Source organism: Zootoca vivipara, chromosome 6 (assembly GCF_963506605.1).
Source record: "Zootoca vivipara chromosome 6, rZooViv1.1, whole genome shotgun sequence".
Lineage (NCBI taxonomy): Eukaryota > Metazoa > Chordata > Lepidosauria > Squamata > Lacertidae > Zootoca > Zootoca vivipara.
In genome coordinates, this window is record NC_083281.1 from 22,222,139 (window position 1) to 22,249,139 (window position 27,001).

At 46.3% G+C, this 27,001-nt stretch overlaps 1 protein-coding gene across 1 annotated transcript in view; it reads right to left on the bottom strand.

Annotated features, from left to right (window-relative positions):
- Positions 1–27,001, bottom strand: part of POU2F2 (POU class 2 homeobox 2) — a 37,561-nt gene continuing 10,560 nt past the window's right edge. Inside the window, exons 2-16 of the mRNA XM_060275619.1 lie at positions 25,268–25,333; positions 22,544–22,578; positions 22,365–22,421; positions 17,026–17,145; positions 16,314–16,514; positions 14,809–14,914; positions 12,697–12,788; positions 11,705–11,866; positions 10,039–10,180; positions 8,929–9,077; positions 7,092–7,268; positions 5,900–5,966; positions 3,304–3,475; positions 2,919–2,992; positions 1–1,240 (exon numbers count right to left, since the gene is read on the bottom strand). Coding sequence (XP_060131602.1) covers positions 888–1,240; positions 2,919–2,992; positions 3,304–3,475; positions 5,900–5,966; positions 7,092–7,268; positions 8,929–9,077; positions 10,039–10,180; positions 11,705–11,866; positions 12,697–12,788; positions 14,809–14,914; positions 16,314–16,514; positions 17,026–17,145; positions 22,365–22,421; positions 22,544–22,578; positions 25,268–25,333 — 1,973 coding nt within the window. The 3' untranslated portion in view covers positions 1–887. The remainder of the gene's footprint in view (positions 1,241–2,918; positions 2,993–3,303; positions 3,476–5,899; positions 5,967–7,091; positions 7,269–8,928; positions 9,078–10,038; positions 10,181–11,704; positions 11,867–12,696; positions 12,789–14,808; positions 14,915–16,313; positions 16,515–17,025; positions 17,146–22,364; positions 22,422–22,543; positions 22,579–25,267; positions 25,334–27,001) is intronic.

The window sequence follows — 27,001 nt, forward strand, 5'->3', positions numbered from 1 at the left end:
TAGTTCATTGCAAGGGTGAGTCAGGTAGAAGCAGAGATGCAAAATAATAATAATCATTGCAGGACATCAGTTAGGAAACCATCATGGGAAGTTGGTACCTAATTCTCATTATTGCCTTTTGAAAATCCTAGCCTTCGTATCTCATGAGAATCCCTCTAAACTATAAAGTTTGTTCCAAAAAAAAAAAAAAAAAACACAGCAGAAAAGGATATTATTTTAGCATTTAAAAGGGGGGGAATATTTATAGATTCTGAAATTAAACCAATATACCCCCACCCTGTCCAACCCTTTCTGGATCCCAAAGAAAAGTAAAAGAATAAATAAGAATAAATAAGAGTTTTGAAAGACATTCGACCAGACACAGAAGTTAGAAAAGTCTGTAAAAAGCTTTGGGTGAAGCTAGGACTGGTTATTTTTGGTGTGAGATTCATTTTCCCCTTAAGGATTTTAAATGTGTTTTTGCTTTTTTTGCTTTTTCTTACAAAAAAAAAAAAGAACAACCGATCGCCATTTATTTGTTTCCTTTCTGAAACTGTCCAGGAAACTAGCGAATAATAAAAAGAAATCAATGAAAATAATTCAAGCAAACAATTGACAAAGTCACCTTTTGCAAGGCATTTTGTTCTGAACATCGGAGGGGAAAAAGAAAAAAGGAAAAAAAATAAACACTAAAAGTTTGGGGAATTCTTTTTGGTTTCTTCCTTTGTCCCTTTTTGCTTTGCTTGTTTGGTTGCTTTGGGTTATTTTTTGGTTGGTTTTTCGTTTGGCTGTTGCTGACAATTCTTTGTTTGGTTTCTCTTTTTTTGGTTTCACTCGTTGGTTTGTACGTCCGCTCCTTACTACCCCCACGTGTTGAGAAGGTAGGGAGGATGCTCCCCCCTCAGCCCTCATTCCGTCTTGGCATCCGGCTCGGTGGATCCGGGACCAGCCTGCCCCAGAGTCTGCGCCACTTCACTGGAGGAGCTGCATGAGGAACAGGAGGAGGAGGAAGAGGAGGAAGAAGAGGAGGAGGTCAGGGTGGGCGACTTGCTGGGCATGGAGGCAGCCACAGCAGCAGCTGCCGCCGACACCAGCCCCACGCCTCCCGGGGCAGCACTCAGCAAGGGCAGGCCTGCATGGTTGAGGAAGAGCGACGAAGTCACGATGCTCTGGCTTCCAGTCGTGCCTCCGCTGGTACTGAAGACCAAGTTACCACTGGCATCAAGGCTGGTAATTGGCAGGCTTCCACCACTGGCCAATGCTGCAAAGGAGGAGGGGGAAAGAACAGCAGTTAGGGCGCATGTGCACCAGCATGATGCCAGTAGCTTCTGGTCACAGAATCGTAGAAACATAGAAGTGTAGAGTTGGAAGGGATCACGGGGGTCATCTAGTCCAACCCCTTCCAATGCAGGACTCTTTTGCCCAACGTGGGGCTTGTGTGAGGAGCATAAGAGCTGCTAAGGGTCTTTTGACTGAGCTATCCCAGCCTCTAGCATGCAATGGGCCCATAGGAACTGCATTAGCGCTATTGCTCTCCTCTTGATGTGTTGATGTGGGGGTCATCTCTCATCAGACCACTCGTTATTTTCTCAGGAGCCTCCAAGGCCCCCCCACCATGACAAAATGGTAGCAGCACATTTTAGCACAGCCGCAGTTCAAACGACACCTTCTCCCAACCACAGCTCCACATCGCTGTCTCCCTCCCCCAGCACATTTCACATAGAAAAGACACATGGTGTGTGGAGAGAAGGGTGAGCACAGATGATTAGCAGGTGCAATGTTACAGACTGATGTTATGAAGTAGGATGCTTTTTACCATAGGTAAGCTAAGGAATGGGATGGAGAAGAGACCTCAACAGGAATGAGATGAGGTTGTGAGGGACTCCACTGACCTGTTGCACCCATGCGCATCTGCACAACATTTGCACAGCAGCTCACACACACTTTCACCTAGACTCAAATGTTTCATGCTTGAAATCAGAGGGGGAGGCCTGCACATGGGGATGGGCCCGAACTCAGTGGTAGAACGCATGCCTTGCCTACAGAAGGACACAGTTTTAATGCCCTGCACCTCCATCTAAAAGGATCTCAGGGTTGAAATAACCCTGTTTGAATCCTATAGGAGCTGCTGTTGAATAGACAACCCTGGGCTAGACAGACTAGGGGTTTGATTCAGGGCAAGACAGCTTTATCTGCTCAATCTGTGACCCATCAAGGCAAAACACAGGCACACCAGTGATGCGCCATGGGCTCGACAATCCCATTTTTGTAGTTTCAAGTAGGCGTTAAAAACTGGTTTCAATGAGTCTCTGATAAGCCATCATGCATGATGGCATTGGGCATGTTGGGTAACCAGTTGTACAGGCTGGTTTTAGGCACTTCTACAAGTGTGAATACTGGCTGGTCACTGTGGGGAACAGGATGCTGGACTTCAGCCTTGGACACAGAGTTTTACATCACAGACCCTGTGGCATATGATGACCTCAGTGAGCAGACAACGCAGGTAAACCAAATGAAGTGGGCAGAGAAATTCATGGTTGGCTCAACGCTGCCACCTGTTGAGAATAGGAATGAGTGAATATCTCAATTTCTCTGTCTCTCATTTTCCGAGTTTCAAATTCAGTTCTCCACATTAGTTTGTGATTTAGTTTTTTTTTAAAAAAAAAAATCCTCATGAAAATTCACCAATGTTTTTGTGTGAATTTCTCCTAATATGTAATCAGCTTTGAAGAATGGCTGTGTTTTGGGTTTATGTATTCTTTCTGTGTGTATATGTTCACATACACACACTTTTTGCTTCTCTCTCTCTCTCTCTCTCTCTCTCTCATACTCTCTCTCTCTCTCACACACACACACAAACACACACACAGTCTTGTACAGACAGGCCAGTGGAGCAAATGGCAGTGATGACATCATGTCTGATCTTCTTTTTCACAAACCTTGTATGGTGGCCAGCGGGTTGGTGGCCATTAGCGCTGGGTTTAACCCTGCATTCACCCCTAGCACTGTGCTTCTGAAATCAAACCAGAGGCAGCAGGTTAAAGTTGGGGATCTACAGTGCAAACACTAGAGTGTCCCACCCCCCACGATCACCTCTTCAAAATGGATCCAGAAGGTAGCTTAAAATGATGTGTGGGACATTGTTTTATGGAGATTCTATTATTTCAGGTGAGTTCTAATTCCCTTACTGTTTGGGTTATGTCCCCCAAGGCCCCCTCCCTCTTACGATGTGAGCCTAGCCAGGTTCAAACCTCTTCTCCCACAGTCCAACCATTGAGGAAGCTGGGAACCCCCCCCCCAAGATCTCTCTCTCATGCCACTTACCCCGTACTGGGATTCAGGCCTTGCAAGCTGATAGCTGGGTGACTGCTGCTCTGGGGGCTGGGATTTGTGCTGTTGCTTGGGGGTGGCGTGACCGAGTTGAGGGTGGTGCCCCCTGCTCCCACCGCTGTCCGACTGGGGGTCAGGGAGCAGACTGTGGGGGACAAGGTAGTAACTGTCCAAAAGAAGAGCAAAGAAAGTGAAGGAGAGTTGCCAAGGCTCCATTCTGCTGGTGGTCAGAAGCAGGAGCCCACAGGCATGGTAGCCAACCATTATTTGCAGCTGAACCAACTCTGCCTCTCCCCGCAGAGAGGGCATCCCCCTAACGGCACCCAGAAGTGCAAGATCTCCACATGTTTCCCAGAGTCAAGACAAGACTAAGTACATCTTTGCAGAGCACGTAATTAAAATTTAGATCTTGCTACTACCTGATACAGTGTGGCGTGGGGTGAAACTGCCTCAGTTCTCACCGCAGGAGCAGAGACGCTTTCACCCCCAGCGCCTCGCAGGCCGTGACAACTCATTTGTGAGGCATTTTTGCAAGGCTCAGCTGAGGGGCGGGAAGGCTCCCCCCGCAGCTGAGCATTAAACTGCTCCTGCCCCCCCCCCCAGCTGAGCATGCTCTATGCTTCTCCAGCTCAGCTGAGGACAGGTTTAAAGAAGCCAAGGAAGGAACAAGCTGTACTGGCCCGGCAATACAGCTTGCTCCTCCCTCTGTGGTATGAAGGGCAGAGTGATAGCAGATTCCCCTGGCAGTATATTGCAGGTGAAACTGCCGCTGCTCCTGAGTCCCTCTGCTACCAGCAGCCCAATGTTGAAAGTGGCACTGGTAGCAGAGGGATTCAGGAGCAGCATCCGTTTCACCTGCGATATACCACTGGGTGAAGCCACCATCGCGGTCTGCCCCTCATACCAGTCCTGGGTGATGTATCGATATTTTGCCCAGGCCTCATGAAGACCACATACTAACTCCAGTACTGAAGGCAGTATACCTCTGAATCACAAGTGGGGAGGAGCGCTATTGCACCCAGGTCCTGCCCTAAACTAACACCTCCATAGATTGTTTTCCACTGGAGGAAGAGAAGAGCAAAGCAGGAGAGTTCAAGCTGCATGTAATTTGTATAACTATGGTTTGTGACTTAGGGCTTATCCACACTTTCCATGCACAGTCCGCACTTTAAAACTCTGTGTCCAAGTGCACCCACCCACCCCACCCTTTTTTTCTTTCCTTTTTCTTTTTTTGATGCAAAGCGTTCTCTGCAAAAACCTGCTCTTTCAATTGGAGAAAATATAAATCTGCAGATAACCCAAATTGATGTTTGCTTTAGAAAAGTGCTAAAGAGCAGGTTTTCTCAGAGAAAGATCCAGAGACACTGACCTTTTAAAGACAGACCTGTGTCTCCAAAGAGCGGGGCAAAAGGGAAGTGTGGATAAGCCCTCTGTGTTTCATCCAAATACCGTAGTTGGACAGTTTCTCCAAAATAGCTTTTCTCTCTGCAGAATGCCAGATGAGAATTTGCAGGGGTAAACACATTAGGAGAGCTATGGAGAGCTAAGCCAGCTAAGCGCATATGCTTTTGAGCATAAAAATAACCATCACACAAATAGTTAAGATCCTCCTCGTCACATGTCACTTGTCTGCCCAAAATTGCAGCTTCCTAAGACTGTTTTTCATTAAAAGAAAAAAAGTTTTTGTTGGATGTTGTTGCACATATTCATGCGCTAACATGTCATTGAATATATCAGCACTAGCTCAGGTTGGACGGCTTCACATTGGTTTGATGCTGTGGTGTAACCAGACAATACAACTGCCATCACCTGTTGATGGAACATTGGCTGAGCATCACCCCAGAATCCATGCTGCAGATCTCACCAAGTTCGACACAATTCCTATGTCTGCATCTGCCATAGCATTGCCAGCGGCATTACAAGTGCCAGGTCATCGGAGACAATTTCCCAGTGTGTGGGGTACGTGGTAGCAGCAGAGGGAGCAAAGCACAACTTTCTTGTGCTCTTTTGGCCTCACAGGCACTCCAAGTCTTGCTTCCAAGTCCCCTTAAGCATGTAGCAAGAAGTTAAGTTTTGCAGAGCTAAAAGGAGAGCATGAGAGTGTTGCACTGTTTCCACACCAGGTATGGGACTGGGACAACTAGCCCCATCAGCTCAAGTGAATAATATGTGCATAGCAGCATTTTCTTACCTGGTAGTTCCAGTCCTTCCCTGACATGGAAACATGCTCTCCTGGGGCCTCTGGAGCACCTGCTGCCTTCTCTGCCATTGCCACCTCTTGCTGTGCCAAGGTAAGGTATACAGGTCAGGGCTAGGGAAGGAGGTGGCAATGGAGGCAGCAGGTGCTTTGAATGACACTAAGCATTTTGAAAGTGCCCAGAGTGGGTCCTCAAAAGCGCTTGGGCCTTTGGAAGTCTAACATCAGGATGCATTCTCACTCATAACCCAACAGACTGCTCTTGTGTCATTCCCACAACCTCAATACCTTGAGCTCTCAGCAGCCCACCACTCGACAGCTGTGCTAGAAGGAGGCAAAGGAAAGGGGAAAGGGGGTCCCAGGGAGAAGGGAATGTGTCACCAAGACAACTACCTGTTGTGCTCAGACTACTGGAAGCCTGGGAGAGGGGCAGACTTGTGCCGGTGCCTGGGCTGGTCACCTGGAGGAGATGCAGCAGAGAAACGGACTGTCAGAGACACAATGGATAAAATCCACATAAAGACCTTTCTCCCCTGACTGGGGATCATATCTAAGATGCCACTAGCAGACTAGGCTGGGGCAACACTCATGAACGATTTAAGTATTTTAGACACAAATTCTGTAACGTGAGCAATAGGAATGTACATTCTTTGAAGAAGTTAAGGTAAGAAGCCTAGGGACCTGGAAAGTTTGTACCATGTAAGGTTTTATCAAATGGGGTGGCAAGTGGATTGGTAAATGCAAGCTCAGTGAAGTTGCAGTGAAAGAAGATCAGGTAGGCAGGCAGAGTTTTGTATGAGCACATGTAAAAGGATATATCAAGTAAAATGATCCTTTTACATAATGTAAAAGGATATATCAAGGAAGGAAGCTATGTACTGTATCATATGGGGGGGCAAATAATGTAGGTATTGTCCATTAGGGGGAAGTAGTGGGGGTGGGGTTCACACTCCAAACTGTGAAGCTAAATGTATGATTAAATGTGCAGTGCAGAGGAAAACAATACATGTATTAAATTTTATTCATTTTTATTTATTAAATGTCTATTCTCTTAAAGGAGCCCAGGGCAGCAAATTCAGAAAAAGTAGCACTATTAAAGCATCTTACAAATAATCCTGACACACATGCAGACTTGGATAAAGGCCACTAATTAAAAGGCTTGCTGGAAGAGCAAAGTCTTCAGTAGGTGCCAAAAGGACGAACAGAGCTAGCACCTGTCCAATATTTAACAGGTAGGTACCACAACACCTCTTACTATTATTTTAGCACATCACTGGTTTAATTTTTTTGCAAGTTTTAAACACTTGCTTTTATCTTTTCTTTAAAGCAATAAATTTTATTGCTTTTTTGTAAAGGGCTTTGAGGATTTAAAACAAAAACAAAAACAAAAACAAGCAGCATATAATTTTACTGAAATAAGTAAGTTCTAAAGGCCAAATTCAACTATTGTGCAGAATGGACACCCTGATAAGATGGTATCTGCAAGAGGCCCTCACTTGCACAGCACAGAAGGCATGTTCCATACAGGCATATTCCATGGAGTTTTGTGCAGGGGGGTGGGGAGTGAACGTGTGTAGGCACGTACCATGTGAGGGCTGTAGCCAGGAGGCTTGCCCTGGGCAGGCAACATGGGAGCAGAGCTGCAAGGGTTGATCCGCTTCTCTTTCTGGCGGCGGTTGCAGAACCAGACGCGAATCACCTCCTTCTCCATGTTCAGTTGCTCGGCAATAAGTAGGATCTCCTCTGAGGTAGGCTTCTGGTTCTGCAGTTTGGGGGAAGGTGTTGGGGGGGGGAAACAGGATGGTGTGACATTGGGGCAAGTCACAGCATGGAGTCCCAACAGGAACAAAACAAATCATAGAAACATGTAGGGGGGTATTGTACTCATTCTAAATAATGTTAGATCTGCTGCCAAACTATCACATGAACCTGAAATACAGGCAGCGGATGAAACTAGAAAGGATGAGGCACAGAACTGCTGCTGCTCTGTGTCACTTTCTCTGCTCTTTCTGGTACACAGCACATGACAAAATGTTATCCTGCTGAGAATTTCCCTGCCTTTGCTTCTGACAACCAATAACGTAAGGCTTAGTTAAATGCAAGAGAGGTAAATGAACTCAAAAAACAACCCAGAACACACACTTAGGCTGTGTACACATCTTGCATTTAAATACACATTTAAAGCACATGGTTTTTCAAGAATCCTCGGAACTGTAGTGCTGTGAGAGGTAAACTGCGTCTGCTAGGATTCTCTGGGGGAAGTAATGTGCATTAAATGTATGGTGTGGACACACCTCCATCAGCTGGAATCAAATGGGAAGAGTCAGTCATTCATTTGGGAGATCTGGGTTCGAGTGGTAGCTCAGCCAAAGACTAGCATAAAGACTTTGGGCAAGTCATACTCTCTCAGCCTTGGTTTCCCCTTTGTTGTAAAATAGGAGTGTCATTAATTACCTGGGCTAAAACCAGGAGCCCTTGGCTCTGTGTGAGCTACCAGAGCAGCAGTTTGGAGCACCTTCTAGGTAGGGCAATGAAGTCTTCTCAAGCTCTTCCTAGGATGGCCATTGGGCCCTCCTAAATAGGAAGAGCTATAGAGGGCTTCCTGTTTGGGTCAGGGGTTTGCCAGACCAAAGTGGATTTCCTGGCTCTCGGGTTTTCTTTGATTCTGACTCATGCCTGGTCCATGGATGAGAAACCTCAGGATCAAGTGCCGAATGTGAGCCTCCATGCCACTCTCTCTGGCTATGCCTCCTTTCTCCAGGCCACATGCATCACTGGCCTTGATTCTCACAAGTGTTTTTTGCCCAGCAGGAATGAGTCACCACAAAAATGCCTCTTGCTTGCCTGGGTTGAGGTTAGAGAGGTGTGTATAGAAAATTGCCTACTGTACAAGGTTTATTATGTACATTGATTGCCTCACTCACTTTTGCCTGTGGCCCCACCCACCATTAAGGTTGCCCTGAAGGGAATGTGGCCCTTCCTTTGAAAAAGGTTCCCCACCCTTGCTTGGTTCCTCAGATTCCCATTCCCTGGCATAACCCCTGTTTTTCTTGCAATTGCTGCCAAGGGCAGTAAGAATGCATTTTTTTCCCAACAGCTTTTCCCCATGAAGAACTAGAGATAAGGAAAAGTTGCTGAAAGCCTTGGGAAGCAATATATAATCTAAATGAACACATTGTAAAATTGCTTAATTTTGTCTTTATTCATTTACTTATATGTCACACACTTCCTGAGAATAAAACCGGGGTGGGTCATGCATGGGCTTATCTGCTTCTGTCCTTACAGCAGCCTTGAGATGTGGGTTCAGTGAGGAACTGTACTAGCCAAGGTCAGAGTTTTGCAGGAGAACAGGAATTTGAAACCTGGCTTTTCCATATCACTCTGTAGGTACATGGGGGGCTGGACAATGGGAAATGCCTCACCGCGAGAAAGCTTTTTTCCAATGCGAAGCGGACATTGGTCTCAATGCTGGTCCGTTTCTTGCGGCGCCGGCCTGGCAGCCCATCAAAGCCCATGTTGGGACTGCTCAGCTGGTTGGGGCTGGGAAGTGTGGAGTCCACAGACATTGTCTCTGAAACATGAGGTGTGGGGGGAGCCATTTAGTTGCCTTGCAAACATCACCACCCAGTGTACAGCACCCTACCTGGTGTGTCACCTCCATCCTGTGGCTTGATCCAGTTTCGCTGTCTTCATCCTTCCCTCTACTGGGCCTAGTTTCCACTTGCTTGCCTTGAGAAGTGACACCACTCCCTTGCGTCTCTGCCATCTCCTTGTGACTTTAGAGATGGTGCCCTCCAGATGTTGTTGACATTACAACTCCCACAAGCTGTGGCCACTGTTCATGCTGGCTGGGGCTGATAGGAATTTAGCAACACCTGGAGGGGGCTATGCTGGAGTCCTGCTTTAGAGAGTTCACACTAGATTGGCTTTTAAGCAGCCTGTGTAACAGTAGTTTCTCAGCTCAAAAAAACAAAACCTTTAAAGATCTATCTTAGTAGCAGTCAAGGGGCAATTTTAAAGTTGAAGGTATATGCTGATTAAGCAAATGAGAAAATACTTTCCCATGCTCTGCCTTACTGGAAAGTAACCTGCAGAACTTTGAGCCCATAAAGTGAATTTTCCTCAAGGCCTAAAGTGAATTTTCCTCTGTCCTTGGAGGCTTGGGCCAGGCCCCCTGTCCACCCACCAGCTCCCCAAAGGCCTGTACAGGCCTATCTGACACCTGCATTAAACCAGACATGTGGGGACCATTCTTAGATAATGAAGTCAGCCTTTTCTATTCTGTTATGATCTCCCCAGCCCTGACAATGATTTCCCTCACACCTGCTCATTTCCACATCTTTCCTCTCCACCAACTCAATCAAGGCTTAGCTTCCTCATCAGAAAATATCTCAGATCTTGAGCTCCACCTTCCTTCTATTCACTTGTTCCCACCCACCCCAAAAGCTCTTTTATTTTTGCCTCTAAGAAGCCTTAACCCCTCCTCCAGCAGACCTCAGCTTGTTCCTGCTCGCTTCCTCCTCTCCACTTACCAGCGTCATTGAGCCATTTCTCCAGTAGAGGTTTGAGTTTGCACATGTTCTTAAAGCTGAGATTGAGTGCCTCAAAGCGTGAGATGGTTGTCTGGCTGAAGTCATTCCCATAAAGCTTCCCCATGGCCAGCCCCACATCACCCTGTGGAGGAGAGGGACAGAGGTGGGGAGAGGCGCTGTTACCGAGAGCATACAACCTGCCAGGGCATTAAGGTCCTTCTCCAAGTTCCATCTCTAGCAGAAATACACCATGTATAAACATCAGAGGGTGCCTCAACTGTAGAGAACTCCCCTCAGAGAGGTAAAGGTGACACCAACATTTTCTTCTCTTCGGTACATGCTTAAAACCTTTTTCATTTGCCCAGGTCTTTTAGATTATGGAATTTTCAGTTGGCTGGGTGATTTTATTCCTCTTCAATTTTATTGCATTACTGATATTGGGTTGCATCATACTCTGAATAGACCCACCGAAATACAAAACTAACTACAGCCCACTGATTTCAGTGGGTCTAATTGCTGAATAAAACCCACTGTTTTATAATGTATTACTACTGTTAAAAAATCTTTAAAATATTACTGGTTTTGTACTGTGGATGCTTATAAACTGCTTAGAAAGGCATATTTGGCTAAAAGTAGTAAAAAAAGCCTGTGTATTAAATAAATAAAATAAAATACTTTAGGCTGTGCATTTAAACTTTGCTTGATCTCTGCCTTACTCCTCAGGTTGATCCCAAAGAGAAGGTTGTGTTTATGGCAACAAACCATCACATTCAGGCAAGTTCAGGTTGCATAATTAAATGTGATTTGGAGATACTGATCAACATGACCACCTTCTCAAAGATCAACATGATCTAGCCTCCCTGTGAACAATTAAGAATGAAAGCTAAATCACTGAATTATAGAATTGTAAAGTTGGAAGGGTCTCCAAGGGTTCTCTAGTCCAACCCCCTGCAATGAAGGAATCTCAACTAAAGCTTCTAATGTCTAACAATGTCTAACCACCCCACAAACCTTGGGCAAACAAATTGGAATGAATGTTCAATAAACAGGTCATCTGGAAGTGACCTTAGTCTCTTTTTTCCAGGAAACATTGCCACCTCAATCCCTGATGCTTCTTTTATATGAACCAACTTGGACCCTGCGATCATCATCCGAGGCTCTTCTTTCCTGCATTGCAGGCGGTTGGACTAGATGACCCTTGAGATCCCTTCTAACTCTACAATTCTATGATTCTTTGGGTGCCTCCTCCACAATAGCTCTGGAGGGTGACAACAGGAGAACAGGCCTTTTCTGCATTGGCTCCCCACTTGTGGAATGCTCTCCCCAGAGAGGCTTGCTTGGCACCTTCATTACATATCTTTAGATGCCAGGCAAAAGCATTCCTCTTCTCCCAGGCCTTTGGCTAATTAAACAATTGAAGGCCTTTTAAACTGAGGGGAGAGTTCTTATTTTTGTTTGTTACTATGTTATGTGTTCTTGTGTTTTTATGTTGTAAATCGTCCTGTGGTCCTTGGATGGAGGACGGTATAGAAATTTAATAAATGGAACAATAATTTCACAGCAGAAATGTTCACAGGGCAACATCTGGCACAGCCCCCTAAAGGAAACCAACAACATCCCACTCTTCCATCGTGGACTAGCCTAAGCCAGACACCTTGGCCTGTACCTGTGTGAAGCCCAGCTTGATACGCCGCTGCTTGAAGGTGCGGGCAAACTGCTCCAGCTCCTCCAGGTCGCTGGGCTCCTCAGGGTGTGAAGGGGTCTCCAGGCATTTGGGCGGCTGTGAGTGAGCGAGGTGGGACTCGGGGAGGCCAGGCCGAGTCACTTGCTGGGGAGCAGAAAGAAGACATGGAAATGCTGAACCAAGATGCACGAAAGCACCAAACAGAAGGCATAGAATAATGTATGAACAAAACCTCAGTGAAACAGCTTGGGGCTCGTCCACACTTCCACCAGTCCCATGCCTAGAAAGCACGGGGCCAAGCAGTTTTCTGCTTGACCCATTCCTTTCCCAGGGAACCCCTGCTCTCTAGCTCCAAATTGGAGCGAATCTGGAGAAAACCCAAATTGCTGTGTGCTTCAGTTGAACACTAAAGAGTGGTTTCCCCCTCCCTGCCTCCCGGGCCAAGCAGTGGGACAAAAGGACACTGCTTCCCCGGTGGTATCCATATTACCATATGACTTTTATCCCATTGTTAGCTCTGGTCAGACATTTCTGCAAGTCTTTGAAACAACACCTGGGAAACTGTTTAAGTAGAGGCAAAGGTGAGATGACTGATCACAACCCTCATAGTCCCAGGCCAGGGCACAAGATACAGAGCCACCATGCTGAAGCTAAGCATGAACAGTGCCTGGTTGGAAGACTGACTGGGAAAGGACCCCCCCTCCCCAATGCACACCACCATGAAGTTCCATAATGGAAGGGATGTAAATGTACTAAACAAATAAACAAATTCCTGATCGAAACTGCCTTCAAGGGTCTGACAAAATGATCATTGCATTGCATTAACTGTGGTGAAACAGTCTTTTCTTCAAAGCAAGATAAACTGGAGCAGACAAGAGTACAACCTTAAAAGATTAAGAATGAGACTGCCAGACCAAGGCTGGCAATCTCTGCATTCCCACTGAGTATTTTACGCACTGAACCCACTCACTCACCTGTGCTGGGAGTCCTGCACGAGGCTGGTTCGGCAGGAGGCTCCCTGGGTTTTGCTGAGGTAGCTGAAAGAGATTTGGTGTCGAGAGCAGCCCTGTGAAGGAAAAGATGTAGTGAACAGCTCAGCTTCGCAAAATCAAGCACCACCTTGTTCCACTGTGTGAAAAGTTACTGATCAAAGTCAAACACAGAATAAAAACATGCCAGTTTGGTGCCATTCTTCAGGCCCCTAAAAACCTCCAATGTTGTTATTTAAGCAAAGTAAAATCCTACTCCTTATTGGCTGAAGATAAAATAAAAATTCACAATTGCAGCTACTGCTGAAAATGTGCAGACAAGAAAAAAGCCTAGCTGGACACTGCAGCATTTAGAAAATGTGGCTTTTCTATTCTTCACAGTCTTTTCTTGCAGACTGGGGAGGAACTTGAAGGTGAGCCTATTTAATTCACACTTTCTGAAACAATGTGTACACTGAAATACACTGAAACACAGCCATTTGTTGAAATTCATACTTCTCCAAATTCTGCAACGCAGTTCTCCAGCTAGGTTATTTAGCACTAAGATTCATATATGAGAGTAAAGGCTGCATATAAAATCATATATTTGTGAAAATAACATAGAAATGTAGCGTTATATTAAGAAAATTGCTCTGCAAAAATATATTTATTAGGATAAATTCATACAAAAATGTTGATGGGATTTTCATGAGGACTGTTTTTAAAATTGCAAACTGGTGTGGAAAATTAAGATTGGAAAAATGAAAAACTGAGAAGAAACAAACTTGGCAAATCAACTCACCCCTACCATCCAGCACATGATTCTAACTTGAGATAATAAAATGCTTTATGCTGAGGCAAAGTGGAACAGATTTCTCCAGCTAATCTGCCTCTTCATTCCAGAATGGGAGGAACAAGTGGGGAATTATGTGGTGAGGGAAAACTACTTTGAAAATATTCAGACACATAATTTTATCAACTCTCAGGACTGAACATAATTCCTGGTAGACCTGGGCTTGGTGAGGGTGGGGTAAGCAAATGCAGACTAACAGTGAACCCTGGTTGTTGTTGTTTTTTGTCCAAGGCTTACAGCAGGGATGAGGAATGTGTGGTCCTTCAGATGTTGCTGGACTACAACTCCACCATTCCTGACCATTGGCCACATTGGCTGTAGTTTGGTAGATCGAAGAGCATCTGGAGGGGGGAGGGTACAGATTCCCCATCCCTGCCTTACAGTGCTTCCACACTGGGTGCTTACTATCCTCAAACTTGGTTCGCTCACTTTTTATAGGGCATCTACATGACATCATCAACTCATTGTCTCCCCCCTGTGTATTCTCTGTGCTGCTTCTTCTGGTTTTCGGCAGACCACAAAAAATCTAAGTTGTTGTTGTTGTTGTTGTTGTTAATAATGATGATGATGATGATAAAAACACTAGTGGAATATTTACAGGTGTAAATCACCATAGTATTGTTACTCTTCCATTTTCTTTTCCATCTGGTTTAGGGAGGTTTTTAATTTTTAATGCTGTGTTGTTTTTAACACTTGATTGGGAGCCGCCCAGAGTGGCTGGGGAAACTCAGCCAGATGGGCGGGGTATAAATTTATTATTATTATTATTATTATTGGCATCTGCAGGGATGCCTAAAGCAGCTGAACCTATTGCCATTTCACCTACACTGTTATTTTTCAGTCAGCGTCATTTCATTACATTGTTGTTGATGTTTTTTAAAAAATGTTTTAATTAACACTGAAAATGCCTTTAGAACCATTTTTAAATATTAAAATATTCATGCCGTGGCACTTCTATGAAAGAGTATTATAGCACTGATTTTCAAATGCTGCTATCTTTTCATCCTGTGCCAATGTTTGATTTTTCAGATTTATCACAACGTTTTAGAATGTTTTTCTTATACATCTCAAAAGTTGTTGGGAAAGAGCACTTCATTGAGCTTTCCCCTATCGGGGCATAAAGTCAATGGCAATTTCATCTGCAGCTTACAGCGGAAAAACAACGGCTCGTTGCACTAGGAACTGCTTGCCTGCAAATACCCTTTTGCCAGGAGAAGCGAAGTGTGGCCTATGCAGTCTCTTTTTCACACACAAGGCATTCTTACCTTGCTGTCCCTGCTGGGCCTGTGGCAGCAGGAACTGTGCAGACGGCTGGAGGTGGTGCCCTGGAACGAGGACTAACTGCTGGAGCTGGAGCAGCTGCTGGATGTCCTAGAACAGAGAAGCGAGTGGGAGGAAGAGTGTGGGTATATCTACCATGCAAATTTATGCCAGTTTAATGCTGGGGACTGCAGTCCGGTAAAGGTGTTGAGGATTCTCCTACAGTTGACCAGGGTCTGTTTTGGCAAGTGGCAATGACTATTACACCAGTTTGTTTTGTTGGTATGGCTAAGCTATGCCCTACGGCTCAGGATTCCCTTGCAGACAACGCAGTACCTGGAGACAGGAAATCAAGCCATGTATCCATAGCATTGACCAGAGGAGGAATGACTGCTGGGAGGAATGCAGAGATGTGGAATATTTACAATGCAGTCAAATCAACAATGTGTGTTTGCTAGAAAGGCACACACAGAGGAAGTTGGATCTCACAGGGTCTACAGAAAATCCTCCCTGTGAGAGCCACTTCCAGTGTGTACAGCCAGGTAAAAGGGGCACAGCCTATATAAGCTTGTCATGTTCCCAACCTGCTCTCTCTCTCTGATTCCTGATCTCCGATCTCTCTCTTCTCTTCTCTTCTCTTCTCTTCGATGCCTCATCAGTGACTAGGGACTAGTCACAGCTCAAACTCCATTTTGATCTAAACTACTGTATATGTCTGCAACAACATTTTCAGCCTGCCTCAAGACTGCTACTGTGAAATGTGAGCGAGTAAATCTATCTTTACTTATAAGAAGACTGTTTTGCATGTCTATTGTTTTTAAGGGGGAGAAAGGGGGAAATAACAGGAAATCCAGTCTGCAAGAAAGCATTCTGGATTACTAAAACTAAAGGTTAAAGCTAACCTATCAACAGATTCCTTATTTTTTGCTGACAAGGAAGGATAATACTGTATATTCCGGCGTATAAGACGACTGGGCGTATAATACAACCCCCAACTTTTCCAGTTAAAATATAGAGTTTGGGATATACTCGCCGTATAAGAAATATGACCCGGCGTATAAGACGACCCCCAACTTTTGAGAAGATTTTCCTGGGTTTAAAAGTAGTCTTATACGCAGGAATATACAGTATCTAACAAACACATCCTCTCCTAGTTTCTATACACATCCCTACAAGAGAGAAGAAATGCCGCGGCGCATCTGCAGCAGCTTAACTGAACGCCTTCACCTATCCCAGTTGCAACAAAACATGTCTCTCCCACATCAGTCTCTAGAGCCACAGCAGGCACTGCAACTTTCCAACAGTTTGACCTCGCCCAGAAAGGTGCACCCCTCCACTGTCTACCAAGACAGATGGATGCCAACCATGGATCAGGCCACATCTGCATGAGCAGCCTGTCGTGTGCTTTAACTTCTGCCCTGTTCTCTGTGTGGTGGTGAGCGTGTAATGCTGGGCAACCCATTCTGGCCAAACCCCCGGCAAGCTGTGCCTCCCGTGCACAAGCCCTTACCTGTGCAGTGAGCTGGATTGGCTGCGACAGGGCAAGCTGCGGTGTCTGGGGCTGGTTCTGTGGCGCCGTCAGCTCAGCCCCAGGTTGCTGAGAGGAGGCTGCGGCAGCTGCGGCATTGGACTGCTGCACGGCGGCTGCCAGGAGCTGCGCTTGGGCCTGCTGCAGAAGCAGCTGCTGTTGGGCAGGCATCAGGGCTGTAAGCTGGGTTGGGGGAAGGCAGAAAAGAGGTGTACCAAGGGCAGCATAGCAAATGGCAGGCCAGGAGGGGGTGACCAGGCAAAAGGGGAGTAGAGGCGAAAAAGGGAAGGAGGAGAAATCAACCAGACAGAGAGAAGGAAGAAGCTGGTTAGTTGGGTCCCTCTCCCACCCAGGCCATCAGCAGAGGTATTAGAGCCCCAGCAAGCAGAGAGCCAAGCAATATGTTCCTCTTGGTTGGCAACTCCTTTCCTGACGGCAGTGCCTGTGCTTATAATTCAACTCAATAGGACAATTTCACTAAGCAGATGAGGGCTGTTGTTCTTTCACATGATGTTCAGGGACAGGAAACCCTGTGTGTGTTGAATTTCTCCTTATCCACTGGGAAAGGTACAGGAGAAATGTAGAAAACTGGTCATGGAAACAGCCCTTTGTTTGTATCCACCTCCCTGCCACCCCCTGGGCCACTTAAGCCAAACTCCATAATCTATGTCTGCCCACAGGACCTTCTACTTACCCCAGCCAGCTGGCTGCCAGCTAACATAAGCTGGGCCTGGGGCAGGTGTGGCTGCTGAGGTGGGGGAGCTTGGACTGGGACTGGAGCTGGAGGAATTTCTGTTGGGTCTTCAGCTTTGATCTGGAGGGAGAAAACAAGATGAAAGAGAATCACTACGACTCTCTCTCCAACTGTGTATGACAGACATCCTTCTGCTCTTGTTGCAGCTCAACATCGCTTGTTTGAGACACAAATTTGATGCTGTCCACCTTCTCCTCTCATGCTTCCTGACCCCCTCTCCTGTGCCCCATATCTCCCCTTCCCTCACATCTGAGCTAACAGCCTGGAAGAAGCGCTTAAACAGGAAGCAGAGCTATGGCAATGGGTAGCTTTCACAGGGCAGCGCAAAAGGATCAGGTTTTAAAGCTATCATTGAAAATACGGAGTCCTATCTGTGACACTGCAGGGAGAGGATGATGGCCCAATGGAACTGAGGAACATTGTCCAGGGTGCTAGGTGCTGCTAAGAAACACCAAGGAAAACAAAAAAATTCTGCAACTTGAATACATTATGCTACGTAAGCAGCTCTGCACGTGTTTAATTCACTCTGCTGCTGCAAGCGACTTGCTGAAGGGACAAAGAGCAACACAAGCACCAAAATCCCAACAACTGGAAGCTGATGCTATCTCTCTGACTCATTGCTAGGTTGGCTTCCTGTTTTGCTGCTGTGCCTGAGGCACAGGGAATTTCCCGCAAAACCAAACTTGATTCATGAGTCTCTACCACACTGACTACAAAAGTACAAAGCTGCCCACAGTTCTGACCCACCCAACCTTCCACTCAGCTATATATATTATACAAAAAAAAAAAATTCTTCGGTTACTCAGAAATCAATCACCTGGGGGGTGGGATACTGAATTACTTCATTATTCCAGTCCTGGTACAAAGTGGGTTTTTCAGGTTTCTGTTATGCTTCAAAACACAGCAACATTTGTTTAACCAGAAAATATAGAGGGACCCAGAGTTTTAAAGCTAAGTGGGTACCAGGAGGTCTGTGACCTGATGGGAGGACTAGCCTGAGGGATCTATAAGTTGCTTTCCAAATGAAGACTGGAATAGAAATGTAGTAAATAATACTTCCATGGCACTTTTCCTTACAATTCACTCATCTACAACCACCATAGCTGGTTCTGGGGTAGGGATGGGGAACCCGTGGCCCTCAGATGTCATTGGACTCCAACTCCCAGAATAATGGGAGTTGCACTACAGCATTTAGAGAACCACAGGAGATCTGGAGGAAACAGCAGTCAGCTAAGACAGATAAACACACAGAGGTGGAGAACGTTTTCTGGCCTTTTCTGGCGAGTGGGTCAGATCCTTGTCTCGCCAACCCTGCTGGACCAAATTTGACAGATGGGTGGCAGGTCATGCTACCCTCTGCAGCCCCAGTTATTGGGATTTCAAAGTACTGCACATTCGAAAATCATTTTTGTAAAAAGGCTTTTAAACAGCCCTCTGGACCACTAGTCTTCAGAGAATCAAGGAGGAGCACTGAGAAGGAGAATGGAATGGAACAGTACGTAAAGGAAACCTTTCCCCCCAGTTGGAGCACCCCCCCATCATCTGATGGGTGGTGGAAGCATGCATTGTTCAAGCAACAGAATGATTGGCAGCTCATTTTAAGCTCCCAATTGTTCCTCTGAAACTCCACCCTTACTTGCCCCACACCTACATCAGGTGCAGGGCAGGAGGGCATAAGGTAAAGGTAAAGGGACCCTGACCATTAGGTCCAGTCGTGACCGACTCTGGGGTTGCGCGCTCATCTCGCATTATTGGCCGAGGGAGCCAGCGTATAGCTTCCGGTGGCCAGCATGACATGTGGCCAGCATGACAAAGCCGCTTCTGGCAAACCAGAGCAGCACATGGAAACGCCGTTTACCTTCCCGCTGTAGCGGTTCCTATTTATCTACTTGCAATTTGACGTGCTTTCGAACTGCTAGGTTGGCAGGAGCTGGGACCGAGCAACGGGAGCTCACCCCGTCACAGGGATTCAAACCAAGGGCGTACCCACCGCGGGGCAGGGAGGGGCCGCTGCCCTACTCTAGAGGCAGGGCCGGTCGGGCAGCTGCGGGCAAGAGTGGCGCTGCCGGCGGGGCTGGTGGGCAGAGGCGGAGGACAGCCCAGCGGAGCGCGAGTTCGGCGCCCGCAGCAGTCTCTTGCGCCCGAGCCGTGCGGAGTCCACACAGCCGCGCTGTGTGGGAGGGGGCAAGGGCTGACGCTCCCGACGTTCGGGAGACCTTTGTGCATGGACTCCGGCGGCCGCCGTGCAGGGCGCATGCGCACAGCGCGGCTGTGCTCAAAGGTCTCCCGAACGTCGGGAGTCGTTCAGCGCCTGCCAGACCGCTGCAGCAACGGAGCCTCGGAAGGCTTCGCGGAGGCCGGGGCTTTGCTCCAGACCTCCGCGGAGGCCCCGATCCAAGCCTGGTTCCCTTCTCTCCCCCCCCGCCCACCCCCAGACTTCCCTCTTCTCCTCTAGGCGGCCGCTGGTTTTCTCCCCTTCGCCGCCGTCGCTTCAGGTTCACGTCCGCCTCCCCCCCCCACACCATCAAAGCATTCTTGACATATGGCTGTCAAGCCTCTGCTTAAAAACATCCAAAGAAGGAGACTCCACCACACTCCTTGGCAGCAAATTCCACTGCCGAACAGCTCTTACTGTCAGGAAGTTCTTCCTAATGTTTAGGTGGAATCCTCTTTCTTGTAGTTTTAATCCATTGCTCCGTGTCCGCTTCTCTGGAGCAACAGAAAACAACCTTTCACCCTCCTCTATATGATATCCTTTTATATATTTGAACATGGCTATCATATCACCCCTTAACCTTCTCTTCTCCAGGCTAAACATACCCAGCTCCCTAAGCCGTTCCTCATAAGGCATTGTTTCCAAGCCTTTGACCATTTTGGTTGCCCTCTTCTGGACACGTTCCAGCTTGTCAGTATCCTTCTTGAACTGTGGTGCCCAAAACTGGACACAGTACTCCAGGTGAGGTCTGACCAGAGCAGAATACAGTGGTACTATTACTTCCCTTGATCTAGACGCTATACTCCTATTGATACAGCCCAGAATTGCATTGGCTTTATTAGCTGCTGCATCACACTGTTGACTCATGTCAAGTTTGTGGTCCACCAGGACTCCTAGATCCTTTTCACATGTACTACTCTCAAGCCAGGTGTCCCCCATCCTGTATTTGCGCCTTTCATTTTTTTTTGCCCAAGTGTAGTACTTTACTTTTCTCCTTTTTAAAATTCATCTTGTTTGCTTTGGCCCAGTTGTCTAATCTGTTAAGGTCATTTTGAAGTGTGATCCTGTCCTCTGGGGTATAATACGCAAGTGTGGTGTCAGTTCCCAAAGGTCAACAACTCTGGGGACCCCTTCCTAAAATATGTGATCAGTTTGCTGTAGTTTTTACTGTTTATTTTGATTTCACCTGGGCTCTGTAGCCCCGCCCACATTCCCACTTTGTGGCCCCTCCCCTCCCGTGCCTTGGCCCCGCCCCTTGCCCCCCCCTAGTTTTGATCCTGGGTACGCCCCTGATTCAAACCGCCGACCTTCTGATCAGCAAGCCCTAGGCTCAGTGGTTTAACCACAGCGCCGGCATCATGGTCCAACTGGGCATACCTGGCAAGACAAATTTGGCTCATGGTCTAGAGATCTCCCACTCCTAGATGAGAATTTAGGACTAAAGGTCTATCAAGTCTGGCATTCTCACACTGATGAACCTGATAGCTATGGAGAGCCCAGAAGCAGGGCATAAGCGCAGTTGTGGTCTCCCACTTGCAATCCCCAGCCACAGGTATTCAGGGGCATTTTGCCTCTCATACTGGAAGCAATATAGTCATCAATAGTGACTACTGGTAGCCTTATCTTCTATGAATCTGTCTAATCCCATTTTCAAGCCAGCTAAGTTTGAAGCCATCTTCAAACATCTTTGGTAGTGAAGTGCATGGTTTAAATACGTGTTGTGTGAAAAAAGTACTTCCTTTTGTCTGTCCTGAAACTTCCAACATGTAGCTTTATTGGATGACCCTACTGTAGATTTTAAGGAGATCCCAGGTGGCGCTGTGGGTTAAACCACAGAGTCTAGGACTTGCTGATCAGAAGGTCGGCAGTTCGAATCCCTGCAATGGGGTGAGCTCCCGTTGCTGGGTCTCAGCTCCTGCCCACCTAGCAGTTCGAAAGCACATCAAAGTGCAAGTAGATAAATAGGGACCGCTACAGCGGGAAGGTAAACAGCGTTTCCGTGCGCTGCTCTGGTTCGCCAGAAGCAGCTTTGTCATGCTGGCCACATGACCCGGAAGCTGTCTGCAGACAAACGCTGGCTCCCTCGGCCTATAGAGCGAGATGAGCGCCGCAACCCCAGAGTCAGGCCCTTTACCTTACTGTAGATTCTAGTATTATGATGGAGGTGGGGAGTCCACTCTCTTCATACCATGCATAATTTTATACCCCTCTATCATAATAAATACTTCGGGAATTTATTCTTTCTGAATTCTGATACAAGCTGGCTTGATTCGCACCTCCCAAACAACTGTGAAGATCAGAATGCGGCTACCCTCTTCATGAAGGGCACCGCAAGTTGATGCAGTGCTCCCTCTGGTGGCAGCTGCTAGTGAACATAGCTAGGTATCTCAACCTCCTTTTTCACCCAAATGCTCCCACTGACCCATGTTGTTACTATTTTTTCACATGTGATATGATAAAGCATTATTGCAGAGCCAAGGTCCACATTACCTGCATTACAAACTGCTGAGGTCCACATTCCAGAACATACACATGTACAACTATGAACATACCTATTAACATATTTTACCATTATTTTTTCCTATTAACATATACACACACACACATTTATTTATTTATTCACACACACATACACACACACACACACACACACACACACACATCCATTCAAAAAATAAGCAAATCTCTCCTCCTCGTGCAAAATTGGATTAATATTTCCTCATTAATATTATAACCTGCAACCTAATTTCTTCCCTCTCTGACCTCCATTCTCCTAGACTTGGCTATGGTGGTTGCAGATGAGAGGTGACATTTTTAGGTAGATGGTACCTAGAGGATACTTAACTTTGTTCCCCATATCAGGGAGCACAAAGAAGCACAAGAAAGCAGCCCTGCAAACTGTTGAAAGATGGTCCCTACTGGTGGAGACCACTGTTATTACAAGCATGTACTGTATGGGAAACTATCTCCCCTTTTGAGTATGGTGAGAACTGACAGAGAAACAATGTCCCCCGCAGTCATGCTAGTGGAAGCTGCAAGTGGGTTGGTAGAGGATGCCACTTACCTTGGTGCCGGTGCTGGTTGGGGATGGGGAGAACGGGGAAGGTTTGCTCTGCTGGGTCTGCAAGGGATAAAGAGAAAAAGGAAGTCATCATGGACAGACAGAGAGCATGCCCCCTTGTCTGCCACAACAACATTTGTGCCACTACTTTAAACCTCCAGCTTCTGGCCAACTTTTCTCACCTGGTGGTTTGTGTCAGGTCCATTTCTTTCTGTATCTGAAACCAAAGGAGATAATTGTCATAAAGCTTCCATACAAAGCCATCGCTTCAATAATCCCCATTCCTTGAACCCTCCTCCCAAGGCCTATGTGACGAAACCAGTGACTTTGCCACCAATCAATATGCGACAAACCCAGTCCCGGCGTTGTCACTAAACTTGCTGCCACCAATAATGTGACGAGATGTCCTCCCTCTCTATTACTAAAAATGTGCCACAGGAATCCAGGGGTGAAACCACCACCCCCCACTTCTCCTGCCGCCTTAAAATAAACCCCTGTTACTTGGGTTCCTTAGTAAAGAGAGTCTTCCAGCTTACGTGGCCTGGTATCATGAGAAACTCTAGGCTGAAAGACGGAATAACCTCCTACCTACAGTAAAGGGTCTCACTCAGTTTGATTCCCCACTGTAAAAGTTTGCCCTTTCCACTCTGGCAACTTTGTAGCACCCCAGGTTATCCTCCTAAGCCTCCTCAGTGTAACTCTAGGACACAAACCGTTGCCTCTATTCCCGAGGTAAGTTTTGTCCTCTATTGAGCCACCACTTCTGTGAGTTTAGATACCCAGCTGGAATAACTAAGCACATCCACTAACATTCAAGAAAGCTTTATTTAGACTAGATGACTTTTAAATGCGTAATGGTTTCATGTGTACAGGCTCTTAGATCATATTCTTAGTTTCAACTAACAATGGCTAGATAATATAATTCAATTAAACTCCTCAGAACACTTTTAAGATCTCCTACTCCTACCCACACTCTCCCTCGCTCCCACAACCCTCTCCACCGAATTAACTGCCTCCCATTCCTTTTAAACTCCTGGCAGTCCCGCCCCTCAGGAATGGAATGAGTCATTTATCCAGGAGGTTGGGGTTTAACGCTCTGCACCCTGGAGTTCTTTTGCCCACCAGGCCAATCCGTCACAGCCTACATTCCCAAATAAGAGTCCCAGGGGCCACATCATGTCTGCCATGCTTGTTTCTTCTTCACCTCTCCCCACAGGTCCTGTGCCTGGCTATGAGGTTTCTTATGGTACTGTACATGCCCAAGTGTACAGTACAAAGTGTACAGTACAAACCATACACAATGCTGGTATAGTTTTAAAGAAAGGGATTTAATTACATTTTTGAAATGAGTTGTTATTATAAAATAAAGGCTAGGTGGTTTTGTATGCAATATTTGCATTCATTTCTACATTACAGTAAATTCTAAAGACACAATCTTTTTTTTCCTGAATGTTTAATGGATTGTACATTAAGCATGTTTATAGATGTATGCCAGGCATCCCCAAACTTTGGCCCTCCAGATGTTTTGGCCTACAACTCCCATGATCCCTAGCTAACAAGACCAGTGGTCAGGAATGATGGGAATTGTAGTCCAAAACATCTGGAGGGCCAAAGTTTGGGGATGCCTGATGTAGGCAAATAAGTTGTCTTTTGTGCGCCTCTGAGGTCTCCCCCCTTTTTGTCTTCCCTTTTTTTCTACCAAGGGGTAAGCTGGCCCACTAAACAGTTAAGTGGCACAGCCATGTACCAAACATTGGCTGCTTCTTTCTACCCAGCCTTCCTTCTGCCATTTATTCTCTGCTTCATTCCTTCTGCTCCCCTAAAACAATCACTTTCAGGACTTCTCACTGCTTCTCTTCTCAGTCCCCATGACACCCCACATGACCATTTTTCATCATGCCTACCTTTGCCTCTCTCCCCCAAATTTGCTTCACTAAGACTCATTCAAAAACTTGCTAGTGCAAAGCATATGTTATCTTAGTTGCATAATTATTGCTTAGTCTAATTTATTGGGTCCAAACAACTTTTTAAAATGCAGAACATTGGGAGGATTTATTGTACAATAACAGGGGGGAGGAGGAGGAGGAGATGATCATCCCGGGGCAGTTTACAAAATAAACAAGAAGTGTACATATTCACAAAACATGTGTTTCATATACAGTCATACCTCGGTTTAAGTATGCTTCGGTTTGAGTACTTTCAGTTTAAGTACTCTGCGGACCCGTCTGGAATGGATTAATCCACTTTACTTTCTTTTTCCCCCCCAAATCAATTTTTATTAAATTTTTCACTTACAATCCAATCCAATCATATTTTTTATTCCAAATTATACAAATGCATATCAATTGATCCCAATATTATGCCAAATTATAAATTTTTTCACTTCCCATGCTTCAAATTCTGAGGGTTCTGATCATCGATGAATTACTGCCTTTCTAATCAGTTATAATCCAAATCCTTTCCAATCACTTTCCATTACTTTTAATGGGAAAGTTCGCTTTCAGTACGCTTCAGGTTAAGTACAGACTTACGGAACCAATTGTGTACTTAAACCGAGGTACAACTGTATTATATGAAGGACAGTTCCTAAGCTTGTCGGTTTGTCACATTCCAATACGACCAAAGAATGGAACTCGGGACAGAGCAATGCAAATGAATGCTGAGGCATGATCTCCCTGCAACTGTGGGGTTATGGGACAAAGGAAAATGGCTTTTGGGCACCGTTGTTGGGTGATGGGGGGCAGAAGTCTGTACTGAGGTGAGGTCACTCTAGAGATCACTGTGCACATCACAGCAGTCTCCCATCCCTTACCCACTTTTCATAGCTCATAATGACAGATATTTTGCTAGTTCATCAAAAAAAATGAACGAATAAATCCCCATCCCTTCCCTCCAGGTACTGCTACCTGTGTGCTCCTCTTGCAGCTCCAGCCGCGCCTTCTCCAGCTCCAGGGGCTTAGACATTCTTACTTCTATGAGAGAAAGAAAAGAGGGTGGAAAGAAAATGGGGGTGAGCACTGCATCAGATTGTGACGGTACACCAAGCGGCAGTGGGGGGAATCAGAGCAGAACACCCAGAACCTAAGTACTAATCTAAAGCATTTAAATATCAATACAGTAACATTTACATTATATAGAATTTGAAAATATATGCCTAGTTGGATCAGGGATGGGCAACCTGTGGCTCTCCTGCGTTATTGGACTCCATTTCCCCTCATCCCTGACCATTAAGGCCAGCCTAGGTCATTTTGCTGCTTGAGGCAAAAGCCCTAGAGCTATCTCCCCTCCTCTTCCCCCTCCTGATCTTCATCAGTGCTGGGCATCTACTGCCCAGTGCTTGGCGCCTGCTCTTGCTCCTCCGCTGCTGTGATCATGCCTCACCACCACAGCCCCCCATCTATCCCCACCTCTCCACAGCCTGCACAGCAGACCACCTGCCAGCCAAGCAAACCAGAGCTTCCCCAGGCTGTCTCCATGCGGCGTAAGAGGAGACGCAACAGTGGCAGAGGAACAGGAGGAGGAAGAGGTCACTCAGCAGCAATGTGTGCCCTGTGGGCAACTGGAGGTGGCATGCAGTGGGTGCACAGTGGCAGTGGCGCCACCCTCTGGAGCCTCCGGCCCTGCTGACTATTGGCCCTGCTGGCTAAGGCTGATGGAAAATGGTCTAATAACTTCTGGCAGATTCCCATCTCTGTCTTACTATGTCTTGACCAATATAATGGAAAGACATTTCAGTGGCCAACACTGAAAAGCAGTTTATTTTTTGGTGAGCAAGAGGGCAGAACACTGCTTGCATGTTTTTCGTAGTTATCTCCTGCAAGTAAAAACAATAGTTTCTTTCTCTTTTTAATGGAAGTGGAAAATTCAGAGGAGGAACCTGGAATATCCATGAGAGGACCAGGCCCCTAAAGGCCACTTATTCTCCCGTCCAGTGCTCACTGCAGGAGGTGGTCCCCCCCCATCATTCAGCCTGGACACTGAGGTCCAGCTCCAAGGGTCTTCTGACAGTTCCCTCCCACAAGAAGTGAAGTTACAGGGAACCAGGCAGAGGGCCTTCTCAGCAGTGGCACCCGCCCTGTGGAATGCCCTCCCATCAGATGTCAAGGAGATAAAGAACTACAGTGGTGCATCGCAAGACGAATTTAATTCATTCCACGAATCAATTCGTTTTGCGAAAAATTCGTTTTGCGAATCGCGGTTTCCCATAGGAATGCATTGAAATTTTTTTGCCCATAGGAACGCATTAATTAAATTTCAATGCATTCCTATGGGAAACCACAATTTGCAAGACGAATTTTTCGCAAAACGAATTCTTCTTGCGAGTCACCATCAGATCGCAAGACCCATTCGTCTTGCGAAAAAATCATCTTGCAGGGCATTCATCTTGCAAGGTACCACTGTACACAACTTCTAGAAGACATCTGAAGGCAGCCCTGTATCAGGAAGTTTTTAATGCTTGAATTTTATTATGTTTTTATGTTTTTATCTTTTGCTGGAAGCTGCTCAGAGTGGCTGGGGAAACCCAACCAGATGGGCAGGGTATTACTACTACTACTACTACTACTATCATTATCATCATCATCATCTCATTTAGCAATCTTACTGCTATCATATTTTTCATTTAGTTCTGTTGAATTTTT